The sequence below is a fragment of the Phoenix dactylifera genome, chromosome 7 (assembly GCF_009389715.1).
Source record: "Phoenix dactylifera cultivar Barhee BC4 chromosome 7, palm_55x_up_171113_PBpolish2nd_filt_p, whole genome shotgun sequence".
NCBI classification, from domain to species: Eukaryota; Viridiplantae; Streptophyta; class Magnoliopsida; order Arecales; family Arecaceae; genus Phoenix; species Phoenix dactylifera.
The window spans coordinates 16,481,452-16,509,069 of record NC_052398.1 but is presented as its reverse complement, the minus strand read 5'-3'; the positions used below and the strand labels follow the sequence as shown (position 1 = coordinate 16,509,069).

Below are 27,618 nucleotides of genomic sequence, written 5' to 3'. Positions count from 1 at the left end.
ATTCTTTTGATTGCACTTGCTATCTCTATCTTTTGTATGGAGGATTCTTCTTGTGCTTTGGTGGATTCTAGAGCTAACCCAAGTGGATTCCATGAAAATTTGATGGTGATGAAGTGGAGTCTAACAAATTACAATTTTCTTCAAGATCATTGGTAGATTACAAGCATCGACAAGAAAACTTTGATAGTAAGGTATAGCTACTAGTTATCTTCGTGAGCCTTTAATTCCTTTCGAGCTGCCTTTATCTTCTAGTCTAATTCTATATTTTTCTTTTTAGCTTCTAGTTCAATTATTTGATTACTTTGCTTTCTATTTGTGCTATATCACTTGAAAGCTTGTATTAGTTAGCACCACCCAACTTACTTAAATGGCACCTATGTTCAATTAATACATAGCATATGTAACTCTTTAGTCGACCGACATTCTTGTCCCTAGATATCCTGAAACCAAGCTGAACTTTTATTTTCAGTAGAATTGCTATGATAATCTTTTTATTATCTTTATTGTTGTACATTTGAAATGTGACCATCTGTTTGAGAAGGGATAGAACCAGATCTTTGTTCCTTCTGTTTGCATGTTTGAGTTAGAGAGAGTGAGTGAGTGAGTGAGAGAGAGGAAAATGCTCCTCCGAGAATGAGCTTCCATTTCATCCTCTCTACTTTCATTGCCATCAAGTCCAACCTCTAAAGCTTCCCCAGCCATTCTGCGTTTCTCAGCTCAGCTCTCTCTACTTTGCTCCATCTCTTCTGTTGATGGAGAATTCAAATGCAACTCAAATTATGGCTAGCAGCCAATGATGAAGGTATAGGAGGGTAGACAAACTACTTGTTCAAGGAATAGTTGATTTGCAACCATGGTTTTAATAATGATGTTATACCATGATAAAGGACCCCCGGCCCATTGAAACTACTGTTTACCTTTATAACATTTATAATGGCTTTTTTTTGGCTTGAGACATACTATTTCAATATTCAGTATTAAAACAATAGATGCTAAATGGCATTATAATTTTGAAAAAGGGCCAGCTACAATGGGAAAATAGTAGTGCTATTTCTCTGGTTCGCTTGTTAAAATGTATTTTTTTCAAAAGGCTGTATAATCTCTTTTAAAGAAAAAATTGTTGCAAAAAAATTGAAATTTGAAAGAAAATAGAATTTTATTTAAAAAAACAATACAAAATAAAAATAATGAATATTTATATTATAACAGACCGTTATAATACTAAATATCATTTTATAATGTTTGTTATCTTTTCTCCATTGTTATTTATATAATGTAATGGAGAGGACCTGAAACTGTTATAACAATCGTTATAAAATTGTAACTACTATTATTTGAAATATTGTTTCTAAGTGGTAGATTCCTACCATTTGTTATAAGATTGTCGACAAGTATTTAATTTCAAATGTACCCATATCGGAGTGCAATTCCTCCATATAAATATGTTGGATAAAGCATTGCTTAGCATCTTCGTTTTTTGGATATATAGATTGCTACGCAAGAAATATGAGCATTTTGATTCTCTTATATTTACCGCAAAACCAATCATGCTATCAATTAGCTCTCCAATTTTAGGGCTACCAAAACAAGCATCCACCAATGGGGTTCCAAAGTCGAGACATTGATAGGTATGAAAAAGATCTTTTAGAGGGTAATACAACATGGAAGTGAATATTATATATCGTGGAATCTGCCTAATTCTATTCTATTTTTCACCACATCGCTTCTCCTACAATTTTTATTTATTTATTTATTTTTATTTTTTATTTATTTTTTGTAATTATTCACCATTGGAATAGTTTTTGTCCTCAATGCCAAATTTTCTGACAAGAGAGAAGCATCGAGATTGTCGGTTGCCATATGGGCCTTCTCTCTCACAAATTTATGCAGGTCGATTCCTTTTTTTGTGCAAACTAATTTTATTAAACCAATCTAGAGTAAATACATCTGCAGGCATCAGAAAATAAAATTTGTGACAATTCAGAAGGAATATATATCACAATCATCCATAGGGTAGATCCAATGTGAGAGGGCCAACATTGATCATGGATATCTAGGAACATGGGCCGAAAATCGGGTGAGGCCCGTTATATGGAATCATGACAAAGAGGCTAACCAGACTCGGAAGCCCTTCTCACAAAATATTCTTTTTCCTAACTAGACTCAAACTCCATTTTGATGCCATATTAAAAACACGAACTTAGTTTTGATCCAAGAACAATCAAACCATGATGCGAGCTTTACAAAATGAACACCCAAAAGAATATCCAACACTTTAGTTGTATCTCTAGAAACATAGCTAACTTTTCTAATCCAAAAATTAATAGCTTACTTTGCTTTAGGATTAATTAGCTGAACAAAGTTGCAGCCACATCTAAATTAAAGCCTTGGACAAAATACGATAAATCTTCATTCGTTTTAATTTGTTTCCATAATTAAAGCCCTGTATTTTAATGGTCCAAATTTATGTAGAACAAAGAAGAGCCCCACTTATACACTATCTATAAAAATAGACCATGTTAATATTTAATTAATTATGAATAGGAATAACGTTCTACAAATATTCGTGTACATGATTTACGCCTATAAAAATCAAAAAATAAAATATTTATCGAAAAATTTTATAATGTAGATCTGATATTATTGACCATAGAAGATGCAATCTAACCAGCTGTATTATTAATTTATATATAAATATGTGCAACTTGAATAAAGAGCAACTTTAACTTATCATATGCTTTCACATCATATTATCCTGCCTATTAAGTATTAATCGCATTTAGTATGAGTATTAGGATATGCTAAAAATTAAAGTTGCTAATTATCTATTCTACAACTTGTAGGTTGGGGTCTCTCTCTCATTCCATTTAGTTTGACTTTCGGATCCCATTATTGAGAACTTATGAACCATGGACCCCACATGTCTCGTTCGTGAGAGGCCTCCACCTGTAACAATTGTGCTTTCGGCTTGGTGTCCTTGTCGTGGACGTGGCAGCCCTTCAGAGTGGGGGACTTCGGCGCATGACAAAGCCTTGTCTCATTTATTTGTTTGGGTCCCCGGGCTCACCGGACCACCACCTAACTTTGTTGCTATGGTTGATTGCAATGAAAGGTGGGGGCTCCTCTAAATATGGACATGGCCTTCATTCTTCCATGATTGAGAGATTACTATGCCGCATGATGGATGTTTTGGTAGTTGGTGTCATAAAACTCACTACAAAAAATTAAAAGTAAACTGATAATATTTTTTATATTTTTTAAAAATATATTGTAAATGTAAATCGATAATGTAAATATAATCATATATGATAATATGGATATTTTGAATAATCTGTTTGATTGCGGTATGTGTTATTATAGAATTTTTATTAGTTAGTGTAGACATGTATGTGTTTGATTGCGGCATATGTTTTATTGTAGCATCATTGATCAGCAATGCTAATAAGGATCGGTCAGTAGTGATACTTTCAAAAGCGTCGGTAGGTTGATTTTTGACGTTCACATGCTTTTATAATGCTTTAGAAAGCATCGGAAATAAAACTATTGATGCGAATAAGCGTTGGTATATACACTAGAAAGTGTCGGATGTAGATTTATTTGTTGATGGAAAGTTCTACTTCTATGGTGATGAATTAGTCGAAAAGTTAGTTTGATGTATAATTCATTCATTATAAAAAATAATTCTTCCTAATTGATTAGAGACTACATGAATATTGAAGCTAACATCTACTTTTTCTTTTTTTTTTTTTCAAGCAAAACTTTTGTGGAAGAAATTTTAATGGTGTTCATTCATCCAGCATTTGCTTGAATACTTTTGAGATTGTGCATGACTTGTCACTACAGCTTGCATTTTAGATTAGCATTACAGCACTACCATCACCAATTTGCATTATAATGGATGATGCACTTCATTTTGTCTTCGCTTATACTATCGCCACGATCCCATCCATCTGCATCGCATTATTCTGGGCCTCGTCATGCATGCCTTCAAATATTTCTTTTTGAACTCAAATTTTTTCATTCTAAACACTCTTGGATGGTGACTAGATGCCTAACTCTCTTGAGAATATCAAACAATGTGTTTAAGGAAAAATAAAATAAAAACAAACAAATTAGCTTTACAAGTAGGTCAAGTAGGGAAAAGGAAAACTATATTCTTCAGCCCTCGAAACAAAAAAAAAAAGAAAAAAAAAGAAAAATGATTGCCTTGGTGACGTGTGTGGGCTTTTAAGTGCATGCTTGTCAGGAAAAAGAGAGCCGTGCACTTTGCATGCGTTCATATGCGGCCATCTACGCGTAGTTTTCTAAGTAATCATTAAAAGCTGCTTTAAATTATTAAATTTTCTATCATTCATTTTTAAGCGATTTAGTCTAATCAAATGGGCAACGTCATAGAAGTGCGAGCTTGAAACAAAAGGAAAAAAATCACATCGAAGTGACTGAAAAGTTATGGGGGTTACCTCGCCCCAACGTAAACACTTGGCACGTTTCCCCGGACTTGGAACAGTGAGTCCCCTCAAATCCGAAGTCAATAATTGGTTCCAGCCAATCCAATCTATGTGGTTAAATAATTTGTTTCAGAATGGAAGGATCTCACTTTCCATTGGACACACAAAAAAAAAGATCCTATTGCTTTTCTTGATGTCATGTTTGCTCTCCCGTTCCTAACCAAATTGACTGTTCTAATATTACATCTAAACTCTAGAGTGTCGTTCTTAAGATTCCAACAAGCCATACTCTATTATTCACTGCTTAAGATTCGATTTTGCCCCTAGGAAAAAAAACCAAAGAAGTGCACCTCTTGAAATTAAATATAAAATTATCTAATTATATAAATAAGAACAATTTTATTTGAAGATAACCATTCATGTTGCTTCTCACATATAATGTATCTGCTGACCTCTTGTTAGATCTTTCGGATAGGGCATCTCGGTTATGTTTCTGCAATCTAGGTGTTTTTGGTCCTTCAATATAATGTAGTATATTTTATTGAAGGTGTCCCTCTCTAGAGTATATCTGGCAATGATAAATACAAGTATGTCAATGATTACCAATTTGTGGCTTATTTGTGGAGTCTTAAGTGGAGCCTATATTATGGAAAGATGTTCAATCAATGCCTAAAACTTTAGATTTTCTGGCAAATATGTTGACATCCACCACCCCACGCCTCCCCCGAACGATACATAAACCAATAAAAACATACTTATGAGCACTTAATGCATAAGAAAATGAAAAAAAAACTAGCATTTTTTAAGGTGTTTTTGGTTTGGGTGAATTCAAACTTGCTCTCTCTCCCATTATACATAGAGATCTACCAGATAAACCTCTATAGTTTTCACCAGTTGATGAACAATAAGAAATACTTGTTGAATTTTACAATCCTTCATCAAATGCATCACACTTCAATCTCGATGGTTTTCTTCGATCATATAATTGTTAAGTTTGATATATCTTACTGATTTATTTTCTGTCAGCTTAGCAGGAGCTAGTTTTGTATGGTACCAAAATCAAGTTTATTGGGGATCATGACTTCAAATCCCCTACAAATTAATTATATAAGTGAATTTACAAATAAAATCTGCTTAATTATTGCTTTTGCGAGATTCTTTTTTTTTATTTTGGGCAAAATGATTACTTCTCTAGATGGTTTTGCCCCTAGATTTAAGAATGATTGTGTGATACACATTTATTGGACATCTGTTATACATTTATTAGGTGTTTGATACATATATTTTCAATACTCAATGAACATATGTTTCAACTACCATCTACTCTTGTACTTAGATTAAAGAACAAAATCATCAGGCCCCAGAAACCTACTTTTGAAAAAAGAACCAAAGTTAAGTATTTTTTATGCAAAATCTATATTATTTATGAGATGATAAATCCAGTTGTCATATTGACTCATCCCATGTTTTGAGTCATTTATCTCTTCACAAGTAGAGTTTAAGCTGCACACTAGAAGGTACATCAACCATAGCATATAGCATATATTATTGACCCATTTTCTATTAACTTGAGTTTTAAGATCCAGTGATTAGCCACCAATTTTATTAGATGGGTTGCAAGTTTTTTTTTCGTCAGAGCTTCAGGTCAACTCACTCATGATGTCTCGTAGCCCTTGAGAAACATTTAGCTGGGTTGCAACTTTATGACTTATAGCCCAAATGTGAATGCATCATGCTTATGTTCCTGGTGCAATTTTTTCTTTTCCCCTTTTCTTTCCCAAGAATAATAAGTGGATTCGGAAGCCATGGGGAAAGTAGCCCAATTGTTGTCATTCTTCTCTCTTAAGTGAAAATTTTCATAAGTACCACAAGTCCAATCATAGATATCACAATCAGCTCATAGACAACCAAAATAAGCTCGTACTGTAGTGTCTCCTAGTCTATATAAGCTATGAATCAGATCTGCTCTAATACTATTTGTCACAACCTAAAATCTCATTAAAAAAAATACTAGCCAGAAGTATTATTGGAATTCTGTGGTATCAATCAAGTATATAGCCGATATGGAACTAAACATATGCCCGTGTCCTCACACCCATGAATTGAATGTGAATCTCAAGCCTAGATCACACTTTTTTGAGCTGAGTCAGTCTTTACTATCCATTTCAAGTCCAATAAAGAAGAAAAGGTTAAACTAAACCTCAACTACGATGGTTCAGAAAAGTAGAGTTGAGGTGCAAGACATAAATATATAGTTCTTCCAATAGTAAATGGGTCTGTTCTAGCTACATCTAGATTGCATAACCAAAGTCTTTTCAAGTTGAGCACTTATTGGTGCCCCTCTCCTTGTTCTGGTGACTCATGCGCAGCCTGTGTATCCTTGAATTGATAGTCTTTCTGGAGGACTGATTCTTATATGCCATCATTGGGTACTTTCAATCAACAAAGATTGGATAGAGCACTAGAGTGGGCTGTCACTGTGCTTTCTTTTTCATCTTTCCCTCGTTTGCTTTTCAACTAAGAACCGGCAATTCCTTTGCCCATCACCTCATGCCCATAAAGATTTGGCTTTTGGCCATCCATAAAACTATAGGATTTTATTTATATTTTTATAAGAAGGGAGAGAAAAGCCACCCAAAAAAGAGCTCTGAGATCTTACTTTTAGGTATAAAGCAAAAAAATCTTCCTCGGATGCACCTTCACTTTCTCTGCAAAGGAGCGAGGCAACGTGGGGTTGTGAATTGGAATTATGACTCAGGGGCTGCCACCGTCCCCCATCTTTCTCGTGAGTACGAGAGGATAATGGTGAGGTGCTCCATTTCACTCTTTTTTTTTTTTTTTTTTTTGGAAAAAGGAAAAGGAGGAGGAAGGGACAAGCCTGCCCTCACGTAGCAGCCTCCACTGGACCCCCACCCCGCCAGGAAAATGTTCGATGCGGGCATAAATGACCGTGTGTTGGGCATGCCTGCCGGTTTTACTCATACCCTCTTCACCCATGGGTCCGGCTCGTTATCCCTCTGGGCTCTGGCACGGTTACCCTCCATATGAGTACGTCACACCTAGCACTACCAAGACTATCAGTGGACCAATAAGCCTCCCAAACTACGTGTTCGAGCAGGAAGCATCCGGCCTCCATAATTTAATTGACGTCCGTGCATTTCGAACTCGAAACTACTTAGTTGGAAGTAAGGTCCAGTTTCACTGAGCTACCACCTCAGTGGCATTTCAGTTCTTTTACGGAACTCTCCCTCCCTCTAACGCACGTATGAGCACATAACTAAAGAACAATTGATTATTGCTGGGCTTCAACTAGAAAAATGGGTCAATTTAGTTGGCTTTTGAAGAGGATAGATATTCAATCTGAACTTGATGCTGTCTTGTTTCCTTTGGCCTCCCAAAATTGAAATTTTTTTTGTTATTAAAATATATTTGCTGGTTAAATATGCTTTTGGCAAAATGACATTGAAAAATATGTATTGGAAATGATATTTGAATTGCTTGTGATGTTCATGGTATTGGTGCGCTTTATATGCAAGTTGAGCTCCTTGACTTTGGAGACTGGATATAATAGAATATACCAGCAAAACTCTATGATTATGGTAAAGATACTAGGAATCATATATATTATAATACAATAGTAAAATTTTATAATTTGGTACATGTGCTAAATTTGAATATAACAACCAGATTCCAAAATCGTATATAGAATTTGTAGCAGTATAATATTTAAGATCATGTATACTATAATGGATGAGATTGTGTATGATTCTTACAAACTTAATAGATACAAGAGGACCTACTCTCACAGAAAAATAGTAGTTAATATATACTTTAAATGGGATCTATGGCAATGGGTGGCTAATAGTTTGGGGAAGAAACTAGGGTTGGCAAAGGGTTTGGTTAGATTTGGTTGGTTCAAAAAATTCTAAACCTATACTTAGTCCCTTAAAATTGAGAAAAAAGGAATAAGTTTATATCTAACTCATGTATTTTATGTGGACTCGTACATGGCATATGAATCTAATTTGTGCTTTACATTTTATTTGTAGATTTTAGTAAGTAAAATTGAATACAATCAAATGAGGCATCCTAATGAATGGCAAAAGGAAGATGAGTAATTAATATTGAGAAAGAAAAAATCGTTCCTAAAATATTATTCCTTCCTCCTTTTTCTTCATTATATTTTATTGATTTTCTTTATCTCTTAACCATTAATTATATTATTTTCCTCCGGCTACATAATTGTCACTAGTTAAAAGTTTGGAAATAGATTTTAAGAATTTCTTCAACATCAACCCATGATGACCTATTAGATTGAAGGGCTAAACCCAAGCATGATGCAAGTACAGTTGAGTTGGTCTCAACCAATTTTGGATCAGTCTAATTATTCAAAAAAAAATCCAAATTTATTTATTTTAGACAAATTCGAAGTTGATTAATAATTTCATATCAAAAATTACTAGAATTCACCTGTCAGGAACTAACTTTAGCTGAAGTCATGTCATTTGGATGAGTTTGGTGTGTTCCAAGCATGGAAATGCTAACTATAATGGACAGCTATCAAATAAGATCGTCCTATGTGCCCTACATGACACATTGCTATTGATAATCGTCCATTTTCTTGTTGAAATTACTACTTGTTCGAAAAGTTTAAGCTAATAGAATGAAGTAGATTTATTATATATTTTATATTTTCTTATACTCCTCCTCACATGTGGGCCGGACTTTTCTTTAATTGGTGAGCCCAACATGTGAATTTTTTTAATTATGAGATTAAAGAGTATGGAGACAAGGTTCAAATTCAGGACCTCTACTCTGATAGTATGTTGAAATCATCACTTGTCCGAAAAGCTTAAGCTAATAGAATGAAATAAATTTATTTATATATTTTATATTTTTTATATTTTTAACGACAATCATCAAACGCTATACAATATTTTGCAAATCATGCATCATAGATGATATTGGGTTGTCCACTCATTCCTAGTAGAGATTCATTTTAAAGTATCGGAATCCAGCGTCGTGTGACCAAAAGCCCCAAAGACCCCACTGCTAGCGTTTTCATGGCTCCATTATCTTTCTTCAAGGCATTTGCTTGTCCTTCTCGAATCCCGGTTCTCATGACACGGAAGATTAGTGTCTTCCATTCGCTAATATTTTATATTTGGCAAGAGATTAGTGTCCTGTCACTCTCCACTGAAATGTATTTGGAGAATGTCAGAACAAATCAATAGCATTTAAAAATCTTTGAGTGGACTTCTCAAACCAAGTGCAAGATATTCCAGCATTTCGAATGCTCCCCTCAAGGGATTGAGAGAGACTTCCCTGCCACCTTCTATATCAGAGACTAAAATTTTTATCCAAAATAGCAAAAAAATATTATTTGAATTTTTTAATTCTATATAAATATCTAAGATTTATTCAGTATAATTAATATAGAATTAAACACATACTCACACGAGTGCTCCAATACACCCACGTTTATATTTTTCATTATCTAAATCCATTTAAATCCAATCACAATTACTGCAATCAATCTATGGTCAATTCAAATGAACTCGTACTACAGTGTCTCCTAGTTCATATGGATTATGAGTTGGGCTCATTCTGATACTATTTATCATAACTTTGAATCTTATCTAAAAAATGTTAGCCAAATCTGAAACCAATTCTGACACCAAACTCGAAACTGAATTTGTTAATATGAAAAAAATTTCGATTTCGATTTTGGTTACGATTTTGATTAATCCCCAACCTGAAACCAAATCTGACACTGAACTCGAAGCCTACCCCAAAATGGAACATACCCATTTTATAATATCTATAACATCCATTATATTTAGTATAAATCTAAATTACTAGCTTCATGAGAATGGTTGTGTTGTTATTTTTAAATATATTTATTTGATGAATTGGTATAAATTATATTATAAAAATTATGGATGATATCTTTAATTTAGTTATTTATATATGAAAAATTTAAATTAAATAAAAAATTTAACGGTTTTTAGTTTTTCGGTTTCGACATTGATTTTGTAGTTTTTTCGATGGTGACTATCATTTGTTATTTCAAAACCTGTTTGGTTTCAATTTCAAATTTGGAGGACAGTAGTGAATTTTGGTTTCAATTTTTTTCCTAATCATACCAAATCTGCCCCATTGATATCTCCATTCATGATTTACCATAAGACAATTAATTTGGCTTAAATAGTCAAAATAATATAAAGAAAATGGTTGTACATTCTGTATTATAAATCAACCAAAAAAGAGAGAGATGGGTTACCATTATTTGCACTAGTCAAATTTATGATTTTATTAGTGCCAATGTTTGTTTTTAATTTTAAATTTATCTTCTATTGAAAGAAAACTATGTTCATTTTTCTTTACCACTACACTTTATAAAAACAAAAAATCATTATTTTTTCCATCTCAGCTAGGCCCTTGTTGTATATATATCTCTTGCATTTCAAAAATTTTTGCTTAAGTCTATCAATTTAATTTTCATTGCAACCAGATCCTACACAAATGTATATCTAGTCTTACATTGGCTATGTAATAGATAGATCTAAATATTTATATAGGACCAAAAGATTTAAAAAATATCTTCCGCCTAACTTTTTTAGATAAGATATAAGTTGTTATCAACTTGTATTAGAGTAGGTTCGACCTGTGGTCCATAAAGTTTAGGAAACACTGCAGCATGGGTTCATTCAAACTGATCATGGGTTGATCGTAATCTTTGCAATTAGAATTACGGTGCCCATGCTTTGGTTTTCCAAAGCAGCATGGGCTCATTTAAATTGATCATAGGCCGATCGTAATATTTGCAATTGGAATTATGGTACCTGTGCTTTGGTTTCCTAGGGCACGAGCATCCGCCGGATTCCAACAAGAGAACGGCGGCTTGCGAGAGATCCCATACGGAATTTTCTTCCTCTCATGATGCACAAGGCCGGTCCTATCCCATGTTGACCTCACTGCCCTCCATTGCATTGAAAGTGTTCGATGATTTGTCGATGACACCATCTGCAAAGGGGCCACTTCTGCGCTGGTGGCAAGATACCAAGTTCTGACCAGATTAACCGACTGCCATGTCCTGCCATACAAATGGCAATGAGGGGAATGATGCTGTTGCCTAGATGTTTCATTTATAATGATTGTCCCGGGCATGGACTTCTTGGACCAAGAGCAACCTCATGGCCCGGGATGGAGCCCCGAGTAACTGCTATCTCAGATCATCAAGGCATGTGAGAAGCATGCGTGAAGGTTTCCCAGGGAAAATTCTTTACTTGGTGGCATTGATGCAGAAGATTTCAGTAAAATTAAGGATAATCTATATACATAGGATTCAATTTATTGATTCTTTTATGTATCTAAGCATGGGCTGCTTGCTTATTCTCACAAGAACATTGGCCTCTGTCTATGGAAGTGACAAGCATGGACCAACTAAGATTGATTCAGATGATTTGCCACATAATGTGGGGAAGTTATCTTTATCAGTGGATTAAGTGCCTAGAAATGATTGAGAGATGAGAGTAGTGTAAGGGAATTGTTCTATGAACTACATATATGTGTTGAGTAAGGACATATTTAATTAGCAAAATAGGCTAATGATACTGGTTGCGGAGATATGTAGAACAAACTTGTCATATATTTCCAATTTATGAGGCATTTAGATTTATGTGTGGGAGCTGCTGATTGTTCTGTACAATGAGTTCAGCCTTTGAATATATGATATTTAATTTGCGAAGCAATATTGCCCATTTCTGCTACAATGTTGGATATGTTATTATTAAGAAACAAAAAGTTTCCTCCTTGAAGATGTTGTTTGGTTGCTGTTGAGTTTTAAGAAAGATAACACATGATTATTTCAGCTTCTACGAGTACAGGATGGTCTTGTTTGAGAAACAACTGGGTTTTATTTGGCTATGGCATCCTTTTTTTTTTCTTTTCCATAGTGCCAAAGTAGCATTTCTCTTTTTTTTTCCCAATTACAAGAAGAATTGTAGTTGTGCTGTATTGTTATCAGTATATTGATGATTATCTTAGCATTTATTGGAGGGATTCCTGAGGGGAGATAAATAATCTACATAACATTTAGACTCAGAAAAGGTTCAACTGATGTTTATCGGGCAGCTAGCCTAACGATGAAGAGCAAAGGAAAGAGCGATGATCGCCTAATTTGAAATTATTTTAGATACAATTTCCCTTGTTAATTATCTCATATAAGTAACAAGGAAACATTGATCAAATTAAAAGAATTTGTAACTAAGTGAATTCTTGAAGAAAGTTAACCGTATAAGAGAATTTTCAAGTAGGCTCTAAATAAGAAACTTCAGGCAAGGTATATAACCATGCGAGTCTTTCTACTCAAAGTTGTAACAAGTTTCTTGGCATGTGGATGGCTTCATCACTAACAAATTATGAACATGATAGCTCGAATGCTATGTAGCATGGTCCAAACTAGAGCATGATTTAGGAGCAATACTAGCTTTCCTATAGGCTAGAAAAGGGCCCCCCAAAAAAACTCCAAAATAATTTACATCGCAATCTTGTACCCTGTCATATCATGATCTTAATCTAATAATCATGAGTTTAGCCTATCTTTTTCTCTAAAAAATGAAGATTGAAACCATGATCATGAAGCAATTAATGGATTTGTTTTCTTTTCTTCTTCTTTTTCCTTCTCCATTCATGGATTTGTTTCCTTGCAAGGTAATAATCTTTCACAACAGTCTTCAATTAATCATGAAAATACAAGGATTAGGAATTAGGCAGATGTTTGCTTTAGTAATGTGTCCAGCTGAGCCAAAAGCTTGGAAACCAGTAACTGCCCTTGAACAAAAAGAAGAGGAGAAACTCCTATGGCCCCCAAGTTGATTGAATAGTTGGAGTCAAGAGCCAACGACATTAGTAGGTAAGTTTCAAGGTGCATTTGGCATCTTGCCATGTATGGGTGATATTGGTGGTCCTAAATAATTCCCATGGTATACTTAAACTAACCAAAGGAGACCACACAACTTCATGTCTTAATACTTTTGTTGTCGTCATCGTTTAGAATTGTGTACTCGGGAGATAATTAAATAAATACATCTAAGCCATGTATAATGATTAAAACAACACAAACAAATACATCTAAAGATCCAAGAAATGCCTTTAGAACATTGGAATAACTTTCCATTCCTATGTTTAAAATATTGAGCTTGGGATACTACAACAATTTCTTGTTTTGATGCTAGCATTATAAGTACGCTTCGAAACGTATCGAATGATAAAAACAAGTACTATCAAAATCTTGCAAAACACCTTTGGTACCTTCCAATCTAATATATTAGTGCTAATGGTCCTATCTAATCCCAACAAATAGAGGATTTAGTTAGTGATTGGATCTTGCTATCTACTGATTGAATCTATGGACTGCATGTTGAGGATTGGACCACACTATGGGAATTTGATAGGAGTTAGGTGCTCCCAATTAAGTGTGGGATGTATGCGGTTTATTTGTCTGTGGTCCTTGGGTAGTAGGCTATCAGTACTGAGTTCAGCTAACCCTGTCGGTGGTCCAGCCACATAGGGTTTAGGGATTAATTGCACTCAACTCAAAGATGCTCCAAGCTTTATTTATCTATAGTTTTTTTTTTTTCTTCTCTTCGTTTCAGGCCAATGCCAAGAAGTCTGAAATGAGTTGTCTTGCATGTGTCATTATAGAGTCATATGTCTATCTTATTGCCTGATAGAATATGGAAGAAAGTCCCACTCGTGCTCAGAAACAAATTAAGTATAATTGCCAAGTACACTGAAGACTCTTGCTGCTTCAGGGGAGAGGGAGAGGATAAAGAGGGGACTTGGGTTTTGGATTTTTCTTTGAAGTTCTCATGAATTATGAATTGTGATCTTGGGCAGTTGTTTTGGACTTTTCTTTCTCTATTTTTTTTTTTTTTTTTAGGGAGAGAGAGAGAGAGAGAGAGAGAGAGAGAGGGGTGAGAAAATAAAATATCTTCATGAGAAAATATAGGTAGGTTGCAGATGAGCTGAGAGAAGCTCTAGGCTGCTCTATCTTGGCTTATTTTGATCTAGCCAATCTCAATCACATACTTCCTTCTCTTTTATTCAAAGAAAAATCCTAATATCTTGCCTCTTTTGTTTGGACCTACTTTCTTTGTTACTTTTGCCCTCTCCACCAATTTATCTTAGTGATTTTTACTTTTATACCAAATATGGTGCATTGCGATAGGGATCAGGGGGTGTTTGACAACCATCATCTCAGTGATGAGATGATATGATGATGGCTTGCAACTCTTTATAGAGCAAAATAAGTCAATGAAGGATCCCAAGTCAGCTAAAGTAGCCTTATAAGCATAGAAATTGCCCTGCTTCCACTTTCCTTAGTCACACCGTCCATCCGATTTCTTATTCCAAAATAACTGAGTCCATTCTATCCTTACTCTCTTCGAGTGTTGGCCTCTTTAGCTGCATGTGTATGTAATGATGCGTTACATAAATATAGTTCATTGACCTATAAGCTCTCTTGTTGAAAAAGATGTGAGGCTTTACGACTATAGAGAAGAGAGAGAGTGGAACGACAAACCGAGTTTTGTTATAAAATTATATTATATTATGCCGCTCATGCTTTCTGACCACATCACCAACCTAATAGGCTCTCATAAATTATCCAATGCCTACTTATTTAGTAATTCAAGAATATCACCTAGAAAGCAAAATCTCAAAAATGTTTATTAAGATGAGCCCTTGGGTTTGGATTGTACCTTCCATCCGGAAAAATGATTCACCTCCTTTTATGACATCAAAGATTATATCGCGCCTTAGCTGGTTAGAGTGTTTTCAAATCTAGCAAGATAACGATCCAATAACTGACATCGCGAAAAAAGATTAATCATTAGGCGAAAGATACAGTCCGAACCCTAATGATTGGTTTAAAGAGGAATAAAAGGGACAAGCTGCTTGAATATAGTACCATCCATCTTTTGACCAAGTGTGCTTTAGACTCCAGGGCGGCCAAATGTTGTGTCATGCAATCACATTCTAAGCAATTTAGCACCAATTTTTAGTTCTAGAGATGAAGAATTAATTTCTAAAGCTATCGTCCTTGGTTCCTTTTACCCATATCCTTATTCCGTGGCTACCATTCTCAATCCATCTTTCTAGAGACCTAGACTCCGAACCAACCAATGATGGGATGGGTGTAAAGGACGAGTTAGAACCTTTCCTCACTTAACAAGGAAAAAATCTAAGCAATTTAAAACATTTCTTTAATCTTGTAGTTTGGGTTTTGCTTTTCGGCCAACCTTCGTGGCCCCTGGAAGAAGTCAAGTGCCCAAGAAGCTCGGACATAGAAGTAGCCTGACTTGTCCCTTCAAAGCCGTAAACCTACAAGTGCTTTGCCATGGACACCACCAGTGAGCCAGTCCACTATTGGATCTTTATATCGCATCCACAAATTTAGTCCCATTTTGTATGACCTACATTCAGATTCTAGAAGGTTCTGGAAATTATATTTTCCCAAAACCATAAAAAAAAAGTATGCATGGAATCTTCTTCCCTGATCTTTCCCATAGATTCGCTCTTTCTTTCTTTGTTTTTTTTTTTTTTTTTTTTTTTTTTTGAGGGCAGGTTTGTGTGTTGGGAATGGGCAAATACCCTTGTTCCACGAGGCACATGCCTACTTGAGGAAAGTGATGGAGAGATAGGTTTAGTAGGCGCACTGCTTGGTGGTTGCACCTAAACTCTTCCAATAGTTGTTGGAATTGGACCTTGGAATCTTGAGTCCTCACACACTAGGCATTGAAATTAACCGTAGCATCGCCTGCTGGTCAAAACTTATATGAAAATTAGGAAGGAGAGGCAATGAGTATGGAAAGAAGTTCAACGTATCCCGAGCTGGAAATAGGAGCTAGTAAAATATGACATGATCGGTCAATCTAATTTATGTTCGATCTGCAATAAACAGATTTGAATTTAGGCTAAATAGATTCAGATCGTAAACAGATCAAGTTATTTAAACTATTTAATAATCAGATTGGGTTGAGGTTTCACTGACTCGTTTAACATATTTAATCCGTTTAATAATTAGGTACTTACTAAACAGGTTAATAAATTTCAAAAATTATACAAATTAGCAGATTAAATAGATTAATAAATTAATCAGTTTATTAAATAGGTTAAGCAGGCCGAGTCAAGTAATATATTCATTAAATGTCACAGGTTCAAGTTTCACATGCTCACTTGTTCAATAAATCGGCGAATTTTTTTAATCCGATTGCCAGCCCTACTGAAACGTGAAATCGATTACTGGACCCCAAAAAAAAAAAAAAAAACACCATGGAAAAGGAGGGGAAGGAAAGCATGTCAGGAATCATGAAGCATAAACTTTTGATTGCTTAACCCTTCTACCCCCCTTCACCTTACCTTCCCTCTCCATTTTGTACTTTTCTCACCCTTGAAAGGTTGAAAGCAACCACACCCTGGCTCTCCAATTTCCTCTCTCTCTCTCTCTCACACACACACACACACTATTTTTTTAATAAACAAAAGGCCATGGTAAGCCCTAAAAGCAAAACCCATATGCCACTCAAAGGATTTGCTGCTTCTTGGCTCGTTAGCCCCCACCCACCCCTCCTCTCCTTCCTCCTCTTCTCTCTCTCTTAATAGCCATAATAATATCGAGCTTGACTGCGACTCTTTCCAATAATTGCTGCACAAGTATCTCCATACCAGTGACCGAATCCAAATGAAGAGGTATTGATAAGGAAGGCAGGGTAGTGAGAATCATCAACCTACGCCACCGCCATATATCCCTTCTCATTTACTGTTCGCCGTGGAATCCCTGTCAGGAATTGAATGGTTGGAAAGCTCCTAACCAAATCAGCCTTCTGTTGGTCCTCCTGCAGTTGCCTGTAAGTGCTGGGTAGTTTTCAGTTCCTCGTCTTTTTGCTTGCTGCTTTTGCCCTTTCCTTCATCTCCAGTTCTCTCTCCACTTTTGATTTGATTTGATTTTTTTTTTTTTTTGGTTTTTCTTGGAGGATCTTCTGAGGTTTCTGTAATACGGGACTATTTGAGGAGGATTATCATTGTCAAGATGAGATTTTTTTTTTTTTTTTGTGATGTGATCTTGTTGGTCCATGCCTGCTTTTTGATTCCTTGCTTGTAATTTTAGGCCGTGTGTGAGGCTTTTCAAGATGAGATTTCTTGATATTGGCAGTTAGGTTTGTTGCTCCTATCTTGGTTCTTGAATCGTTCCATTCTTCTGTCTCTTTCCGCTGGATTTTGAACTGGATTCTGGACCTTTTGCCTTTGTTTATGAGTCCTTTTCTTTAGCTTTGCTTGCCATTGTTTCTTGGCTCAAGTTTGCTGTATTGGTGTTGGTTTTCCTTTTTTGTTGAGTCCTCGTTGGAATTTCTGGAGGGGGAGGTTTAGTGGTGGTTGTTGTGTGTGATGGACTGGTGATAGTGGGATTGATAGAGAGAGGTGTGAGTGGGCGAGAGAAGAGGGTGACAGGAGAGGAAGGAAAACAACAGAGTAGAAGGACGCATAGTAAAAGAAAGCAAAAAGGAAGAGAGGAACAGAGAGAGAGCATAACAGAGCAGAAGGAGAATAGGAGAGGTGCTTTCATGGAGTGGGATTTGAAGATGCCTCCTTGGGATCTGGCAGAATTGGAGCGTGGCACCGAGCCCAGCATTGGATCAGCGGTGGGGTCTAGCAGCGACCCTAGATGGCAGGCCAGTGGGCTGGATTGCTCCATTGATTTGAAGCTTGGGGGCTTGGGGGATTTCGGATCGTCCGATAAGTGGAAAGACCAGCCCAGGGTGTCGAAGATGGTGGTCTCCTCCTCCGGTCCATCGAAGAGGCCTCGAGCACCGAGCAATGGCAGCCAGAATGCCGCATGCTCGGTTGATGGTTGCAAAGCAGACCTGAGCAAGTGTAGAGAGTATCACCGGCGCCATAAGGTCTGTGAGGTCCACTCCAAGACCCCAGTAGTGATGGTAGGTGGGCAAGAACAGCGTTTCTGCCAGCAGTGCAGCAGGTAATGTAACAGGCTTTCATGGGAGAGAACGGTAAATCTTGTTAATTTTGTAGTTGCACAATGGTTCTCGCTTACTTAGTGCTGATTGTTTCATGTTGTACAAGCAGGCATTGCTATATTTGGAATTGTTTGTGTTATGGTTAATTTCTCCAAATATCTATTGATAGAAGATTTTGGATGTTATGTATGGTTGTAACTAATGATCTGACTGTTTGACATCAAAGCCATGCCACTGATATTATCGGTGGTTTGTGTTTTGAAACCATGCAAGATAAATCGTTATGCATTTATTTAATTTTATTTTGATTGCTATCTATTTTTCATAATTTAAATTTTTATTCTTTAAAATAATTATATTTATGTTCTTGACTGTAATTCTTTCATTACTTTTGTCTGGAACTACCAAGAAAGTTGATCCTATTTAGTTTCAACAGTTATGTTTTGAAATGATTGTGTCAGAAATCTCAGTTGCAGCCAGCGGTGCTGATCTGAAGAAGGTTTGGATGTGATTTTTTTTTTTTTTTAATGTTGCAAATTTTGTTGGACTTTCAGATTTATTTTCCCTTGCACTTAATTTAACCATTTCATGCAATTTAGCAATTTTATATACTTGTGTTTGTATTTGATTTTAATTTTTTGGGGCTCTTTTTTGTATAAAACTGGGGCCACCCTTTGATGATTCAATTAGTACTGAACTTAAGACACTTAGTTGATTCTTCTGAGATGTGTTCTAAAAGGTGAAATAGTAGCCATCCAGGCCAAGTTTATCCAAACTTGAACCTAGTATTTTACATAACCTTTTCCATCAAGTCTTTTTTAAGAGACAAATCAACCCACCACATTACATTATTGTCTCTCTAATTGATCTTCAAGTTTCTCTTATTTTGTTTTGTCATTTTGTTGTATCCATATGTTTAATACCTTATCCGGTTGGACTTGTGGCCTGACTTGTTTCTTAAACCTTGCCATTGAATGACATAATTTATTTTGTTCTATCATATTTTTCATGGACTTTACATATATTATGTTCAAAAAATTCTTCGATAAGCGGTTTCTCTTTGGGTCAAAAGCCTCTAATATAAGACAGTCCTTTTCTTTGCTTCTGCCTTCTCTGTCTTTTCCTTTTATTTCTTTCCACTCATTTACTCCTGCAAATCTAGATCTTGCTCTTTACTTGACGGAAATATGTGCGAAATCTTTCTTCTGTCACCTTTTTTTGGCTATTGCCCATTTCATTTACTCCCTTGGAAGGCTAAAATTTCGGCATTTTCTGATTCACAAAAGGCGTTAAACTTTTTTCTTTCCCCTTTAGCATGAATATTATCTTATTCTTAGAATGAGCAATTCTATTTTTATTGTCTGGTTTTCTGTTCATTCTCTAATCTTTTCATGAGCCTTCTCCTGGCTTATTTTTCCTTTCCCTTCACCTACAGAGTCTGCTATCTTCCAATTCTTGTTAGGGCACATTAAATTCTTGTGATCCTTATTGTCTGACATCCTTTTAGAACTCTGGAGATGCAATTGACTACTATAACTGCTGGTAAATACTGCTTCCATTTGCCTCCTTTTGTGTCTGAAAGCAAATGATAGATTGAGCAGGTATATTTTCTCTAGAAAATCTTCTTACTCCGAATTCCTCTCCATCCCATCTATGCTCCGTGTTGTTAGTGAACTAAGTGGGGTTATTCAAAGAATAGAATAGACTGGTAAGCTCTTAGTCTCTTTAAATTGCTCACTGATTGTGGTAGACTTCAGCAAAGAAATTTCTGAATGATTTATATACTTTTCTGTGATGAGCATATCCATCAATCATGTAGAAATTCTTACTGAGAACTAAGAATGTTTTTCATAATAATTTGATGTCTTTATGAGAAATATTTGCTTCATATAGACCTTCCACTGGTTTCTGGCTTAGGGGTTGTACATACATATGTATAATCTTGCATAAGGGTTGCACAATTGAGTGTTTGTGCACAGGTCAAGAATGTGCACCCCACTGTGGGGCATCCTAGTATAGTCGACTTCTTTTTAGCTATATTTATTTTAGCTTATTTCATTTTTAAGATTTTCATTCATTTTGAAACTTTTGCCTGAGTTCTCATAATAATGGGACATTTCAGGCCTTGTGTGCAAAAGCTGCCTATTTCTTGGGGATCTCTAATTTGGAGATGAATTATTAATTGTGCTTCACTTTTTGCACATGTTCTTCCAGTGGACCTTGCTATTAGAGCATTTTTGGAAACTAGCAACATGCCATCATCTTGAGGACATTTTGTATTTAGCTTTTGATGAATGAAGCAACCTCTCTAAAATTGGATTTTATCTGATCTAGCATGTAAATAGTGCTTAAAAACATATTCTGCCCATCTTCTGTCACCATACCTCCGCTGGAATTAATATTGTTATGTTTCAGTTTTGTCCAGATCCTCCTCCTATCTTTTCATAACCAATTTCTGATTCAAGCATTGCCAAACTTGCTGATCATTCCCTTTTTGGTCTCGTTCAATTTAGTTTAAGCATTTAAGCTTTAATTCATAGCTAAAATTGTTGTTTGGTCTTTCACACCTTTTGCACCCAATTTTTGATTTACCAATAATTTCTCAATTGTTCCCAGTCTTCTAGGAGCCATCTTTGGCCCTTTGTGGCCCGTGATCCTCTTAAACCAGATCGTCATTGGTTCTGCTCCTTTTTTTTAGCTCATCCTCATCTTGAAGAACCATGTTGATAATTTGGCATGCCAGAACTAATTTTAAATTTTTGTGATCTCGTTTCCTTCTTTTTGGATTGTTCAGTGCCAGAACTAATACTTGGCTCTTCTCAAGGTCTTTACTGATTTCTTTGTCTAGGCTAATTTGATCCAATGACTTTGTATTTTGTATGTGATACACTTGTGGTGGCATTTTTTGTCCTCTTACAAGTTCAATTTATGCATCGGTATTGTGTTTATTCATTTTTTTTACTGTTATTTAGGCTCACCATTTTCCTCTTGCTCTCTATATCTTTTGCCATTAGAACCTAATTTGAGTTACCGTTATTCTTTGGCTTCTTGGTTTCGCACACTTATTCATCTCTTTATCTTTATATTGCATCTTGATACATTCTGCACACAATTTTTTTTCCATTAGTGTGTAGTTGCTTAATTTTGCTTCACAGTTCATTCAAGCTGTCCTATTGCATTGTGAGCTTGTACAAGGAGGCCAGTTATCTCCTCGAACCGTTCCACATTCTTTGTCCGAGATTGCTCTGTAATGCTGCATCACTGGATTGTCTTTCAGCTGGCTTCTTTGCTAAATCTTTCTCCTTTTTCTTTCACATCTCACATTTTGTTCCTGTAGTAGCTTGCTTTCCTATGATTGTTATATTTGGTGGCTTTAATAGGCTTTATAAGCTCTAGCATTGCTATTATTAACTATTAATAGTCTTTAAAACATTGGACTCTTTCACTGCCAACTTCTATCTCTCTTGCTTTAAATCATACAATGTCTAGACTCTAGAGTCTAGACCAACTACTTTTGCTTCACATGCATTGCTTTCTTGCACTGTGATTGTCTCAGACTTGGTTCAGTGATCTATGATACTGGTAATAAGACTTGTACACCAATTTTATATTGTAGCCTCTATCAGCGACCAGTCATCCTTTCATATTTCCTCTTGAAGAATTATGATGTTTTTTTGTATGTAACTTCACCCTGCTGCTCTGTGCATTGCTTGTCGCCTTGCTTTGCGGCTATTGACATCATGAGCCGGCCTTCTTTACCATTAGTAAACATCGCCATAAAATTTCTATTGCTGCTATCCTTTTCCCCAACCTATAATTGTATTTTACCCTACAATCTAGACTGCTTGAGGCTTCCTTCTCCAAAGTTGCCCCAAGTTCACCAGTGATTCGTAGGTTGTCTTCATCACCAAATGCATTTTACTGTGGTGCATTTGGTGTTGCATGCATCCTGTTTTGTACTCTTTGAGCTCGATTGCAAACCTACTTTTCCCAAACCGTAATAACTTTCATTGAAACACCTTGATTCTCCCCCATGCTTGTGACTTAACTGTACATGAACATGTGGGATGGGTGTCAGGTATCCAAGTGCCCAAAAGAGTTAGACATGAAACCTTCAAAGTGGAGACAGGGAGACGTCCATGTTACATGGATGTGTCTGTAAATATGTACAGATTTTTTTATGTAATGAATTATTTGTTGGACCAATGCTCTTTACGTAACAGAATTGTTCGATTTTTTGCTAAATATTAAGTTAGATTCGAGAACTTCTAGGAATAAATGCCAAATGTTGATATGTAGTAGTGATGATTATGCTTTGTTGATTCAAGGATCAAGGAGTGTCATAAGATGTCCAGGTGTCCAAGTTTCCATACATGTGAAAACTTCTTTCCTTCTTTCCATCTTATCCCTGCTTTCCTGCTGGTACTAATTGTAGTGTTAACTGCAGGGAATTCATTCAAGCTCATATATATAAATAAGATAATGATTATATATATATATATATATATGTGTGTGTGTGTGTGTGTGTGTGTGTGTGTGTGTGTATAAATATGAATGTATCTTTGTGTGTGTGTATGCAAGTTATTTTTCATCGGTTATTGTCATATTCACTGAAATATCTATGCAAAGATTGTCTTTATCTATGTATCATTTGTGAGGAAGCAATGTGGAGTTGCAATTCAAATCGACTCCAAGGACTCAAATTAGTTTTGTTTATCAGAAGACAATTGGGGTTGAACGATGCATTTTCCCTAGTTTCCTGCTTTGAGGCTGCATGGTTCAAGAATAAGAAAATTGGGAAGTAAAAGTTATGCCTATGGCAATAGTTGTATCAATTTTTGTTTGGCTTCTCACTTGTGAATAACAAAAGGCAACTTTTTGGAACTGCTTTTGAATGATAACTTTTTGTCTGTACTCTGTAAACTAAAAAGTAGGCAGAAAAAGCATGTTCATGCCAAGGAATTGCTTATGAAAACTCTCTTAGTTATGCATGTCATAAGCAAGTTTGACCGGCATTCCTATTTCTCTGTTTATGCCTCCTTTCCAAAATCCTGTTTGGTAGTGCCTACTTTATGCCTAATCCAAATACAGCCTAAATGCAGCCGGGGGATATTAGCTTACAGAGAAAAAGCCTTATGCCTACTTTATGCCTAATCCAAATACAGCCTAAATGCAGCCGGGGGATATTAGCTTACAGAGTCTTGTCATCTTACCATGTTGCCTCACCATGCACAAAAATGCTCAAACTTTCTATCAAGTGTTCGAAATTCTCCCTCCCACCCTCCATTCCTCTCTCTCTCTCTCTCTCTCTCTCTCTCTCTCTCTCTCCCTCTCTCCCTCCTGTGTTTATGTAAATGTATGCATTATGTTGTATGTGTGTTTTCAAACTGATTTCTGGTCAGAAGAAATGGCAGATGCATGTTGCTATATTGATTGGTGCTCATTAAAGTCCGTAATTCTTTCTGTTGTTTCCTTTCAATACTGTACAAGTCTTTTAAGCCACTCTTTTCCCTAGACAAGATGCTTGTGTTGGCATTCTTACCTCCCTTCATCTTGTCTTGAATCTTAAATTTCCCAAATATGTAGTATAATGACTCAGGTGTACATCTTTCCACTGAAAATTGTGGTTTGTCCAGTTATCAATAACTGGACCATTTTCCCTTTAAGTGCATTAGCAACCGCAAATAGCCTTGCTGGACTGCAGGTTTAACATGATAAAAGAGTGACAAACAAAACTGCCATGAAAAATGAATGTTTTGTTGTCCTTCCTACATGTGGTTGAGATCTCTGTCTCATTATTGTTCAATACGATCAGTCTGCTAAACCGGTTTGTTTAGTTCTTTCTATTCTTAATTAGCACCCAAGTATTCTGATTTAGATTCTTCTCAATGTTTGGCTACCCTTACTTGCAACATGAAAATACCATGCTTGCTCGCTGAACTTTATCTTTGAGTTAAATTGGCACTCATGCTTGCACAAAACCTTTTTATTTGTGCTCCTTACTCTATGTTTACTGTCCTTACCATTAGTAGCTGGGAAAGGAACCTGGAATATGTGGAAGCAGTATTAGTGTTGTCGTTCTTCTTTTTTACTTCCACAAATTTGGCTGATTTTGTTCTACAGGACCTTCTCGCACTTGAACACTCTTTTTGCATTATAGCTGGTGTATTATTCTCATGCCTTTTCTTCATTAAAAGTATCTTTATCTTTATCTTGTAATCTTATTCTTCCCACAGGTTTCATTTACTGGTGGAATTTGATGAGGTAAAACGAAGCTGTAGAAAACGTCTTGATGGGCACAATAGACGTCGAAGGAAACCTAAGCCAGATCCTGCAAATTCTGGCAGCTTGTTCACAAATCACCAAGGTTTTTAAATTTTACACCTTTGTGATTCTGCAATTAATTACAAGGCACTTAAATTATCCCATTGGCTTATGGCCACAGCATTCTGTAATGAAATGAAGCATTGAAGTTGGGCATCAGAGACTAAGATAACATGCTTGATCACACCCGACTAGAAACCAGAATAAATCATCTAACTGAATGCTTCATATCTACCAATATGTTGCAGGATGATTTTCTCTAATTTCTTCCTCAATAATTAAATCGCCTAGTTTTCAGTAAATTATGAATTTTACCATTTATTTTAAATCTTATTCATGAAATATGAGCAAATTATTTAATATATTAAGGACCCTTTGTGTTTTCCTTTCTACTTTCCTGTTTCTGTGAACAGAAAAGCAGCGCCACTGGCCTAAGTCATGTCTAAACCTATGTTCTGTTGTTTTGGAAAAATGATATTTTCAAAAATATCATCCCTTAAAAAATTCAGCTTCCAAGACCCTTGTATTCTTATTCTTGTTTGCATAGCTACCAACCCCCTTAACACCAAGGCCACCGCCACCGCCACCGCCACCGCCACCACCAAATTCCATTGGCACTGGCATCGAATGTGTTTTCCAAATTCCTGAATCCTGATTCTAAAGATACTGAACGCCATACATAGCTAGATAGATATAAAGAAGACATTGGCAATATTTTTCAATATTTCTTTCTTCCTCATCCTTGCTGTTTTCTCAGCTATATGCAGTATATAAATTATATTACAAGTTTAATGCTTGTTGGCTCTTCTATATATCTTTCTTTATTAATATTTTCCTGCATCATAGGCATCTAATTTGACTCTAAAGCTATTAAATGCATATTCTCTGATAAATTTATTGTTTTCTTATAAAATCTTCCTGTCTACAGGCGCCAGATTCTCGTATCCTCATATCTTTCCAACTGTTACACCAGAGCCCAACTGGACGGGGATTATCAAAACTGAGGAGAGTACCCTTTATCCACACCGCCCTCTGCATCTCATCAACAGGCAACACCATTTCTCTGGTTCCTCCTACAGCTACAACAAAGAAAGAAGGCGGTTCCCTTTCTTGCAGGATGGTGAGACAGTCCTCGACAGCAGAGCAATGCTCGAGACAGCTTCGGTGTGCCAGCCACTTCTTAAGACCATTCCTCCATCTGAGAGCAGCAGCAGCATGATGTTCTCCAACAGTTTAACCCAAGTCCTCGACTCTGATTGTGCTCTCTCTCTTCTGTCATCTCCAACACAGAATTCGGGCATCAATCTAAGCCAAGTTGTGCCATCAGCTGATCGGATTCCCATGGGTCAGCCTCTTGTTTCAAGTCTGCAGTATGATGGTCTTGCTCGGGGTACTCGCTCCCAGCCATCCAACAGTATTTCGCCAACTGGGTTCTCATGTCCAGGAATGGAGGATGGGCATGTGGGTACTGTTTTGGTTTCTGATGCTAATGATGCCAAGCTTCATTGCCAGGGTATATTTCATGTTGATGGAGAAGGTTCAGATGGGACCTCCCAAACTCTCCCTTTTTCTTGGCAGTAGAGATACTGTTACCCCTTAACTGAGTTCTGCATTCCTTTGATTGTTGAAACTGTTAGATCTTACAATGGTCAAAGGTGTTTTTTTCTCCCCCCCCCACCAATTTTATTACTCATGATCTAGATTGAGAATTACTACCATACTCCTAACAACTAACCAATGCTAGTACTTCTGTAATCATATGTCTTATCGACCAAGATCCTCATGCGAGAGACCAAGTCTATATGCATGTCCCCATTTTAATCTTGTTGTTGATCTCTGTCAAAGTTGAACTTTGGCCATATGGAGATAGATGAAGGCCATCTGTGAGCTCTAGTCCTACATCAACTATGTAACCTGCGAAATTAGAAGAACTAGTATACATCATTGATGGTTTAATCTTTTAGATCAAAATGATTTCCGATATGGATATCAAGGTCATTTGTATTAGACTTTCCATCTCTGTTGACAAGTTGATAGATATCTAATACTAGGCCATTTAAGTAGCCATAGATTTCTAGGAGGGGTTATCTAGAGATTGAGGGTGTGAGATCTTGGGTTTTATTTGGTGGTGCATGATAAAATTGCTTGGTGATTCTCTGAGGAATTTTTCTTTCAACATATTATTGTTCAATTTCTATGAAGTAAGCCTGAGTCTCCAATCTAAAGAAATTGCTGTGTGCACTTCTTCCAGCTCTGGACAGATCTCAGTATTGGTCATTTTTAATATTCCTCTTTGTTTAATAGCTACAGCGATAAGGATTTTAGAAAGAGCCCTTATATTACTCCCGAACCTTGCTGTTGTGTATATTAAAAGGAAAGAATGCAAATTAACTTTTAAATTTTCTACCATAATATCAATTAATACGATCAAATTGACATGTTTAAGATTAATCGAATGAAGAAAATTATGTAATTTATTTGATATAAACATCTTTGAATAATTATTAGATATTATCGAGACTTGAAAATTTATTGCTAATTGCTAGAATATCCAATTTTAGCCGAACCCTACTTCCAATCGACATGTACACTGTACAATGCATGGAGCATACACGTTGCACCCAAAAAACTTAGTAATATTTTTCAATAGTAAAAAACAAAACATATATATATATAAATAGAGATTTTTGTATTTACATCAAAAAAAGTTTACTCGTCTCTCTTTTCGTGGGGATTGTTTGGAGTTTTATAAGTAGAGTTCGTATATCGTTCAGGTTGTAAGTGCAGGTTTATAATTCAAATTGCAC

The 27,618-nt window shown here is 36.0% G+C and overlaps 1 protein-coding gene across 1 annotated transcript; it reads left to right on the top strand.

The window, feature by feature from the left end:
- Positions 1–17,030: 17,030 nt before the first annotated feature.
- On the top strand, positions 17,031–26,482 carry LOC103707860 (squamosa promoter-binding-like protein 16). The gene is made up of 3 exons (XM_008792544.4): positions 17,031–18,489; positions 24,724–24,854; positions 25,740–26,482. Exons 1-3 carry the CDS (start codon positions 18,077–18,079, stop codon positions 26,390–26,392), a joined length of 1,197 nt encoding a protein of 398 aa, XP_008790766.1. The 5' UTR covers positions 17,031–18,076; the 3' UTR covers positions 26,393–26,482.
- Positions 26,483–27,618: the final 1,136 nt, after the last annotated feature.

What these genes read in the sequence shown, in the direction of transcription:
- LOC103707860 (XM_008792544.4), top strand. Translation starts at nt 18,077, where the DNA reads ATGGAGTGGGATTTGAAGATGCCTCCTTGGGATCTGGCAGAATTGGAG. An exon ending in TTCTGCCAGCAGTGCAGCAG is followed by an intron (nt 18,490 to 24,723) that starts GTAATGTAACAG and finishes TTCTTCCCACAG; the next exon opens with GTTTCATTTACTGGTGGAAT. An exon ending in CTTGTTCACAAATCACCAAG is followed by an intron (nt 24,855 to 25,739) that starts GTTTTTAAATTT and finishes TCCTGTCTACAG; the next exon opens with GCGCCAGATTCTCGTATCCT.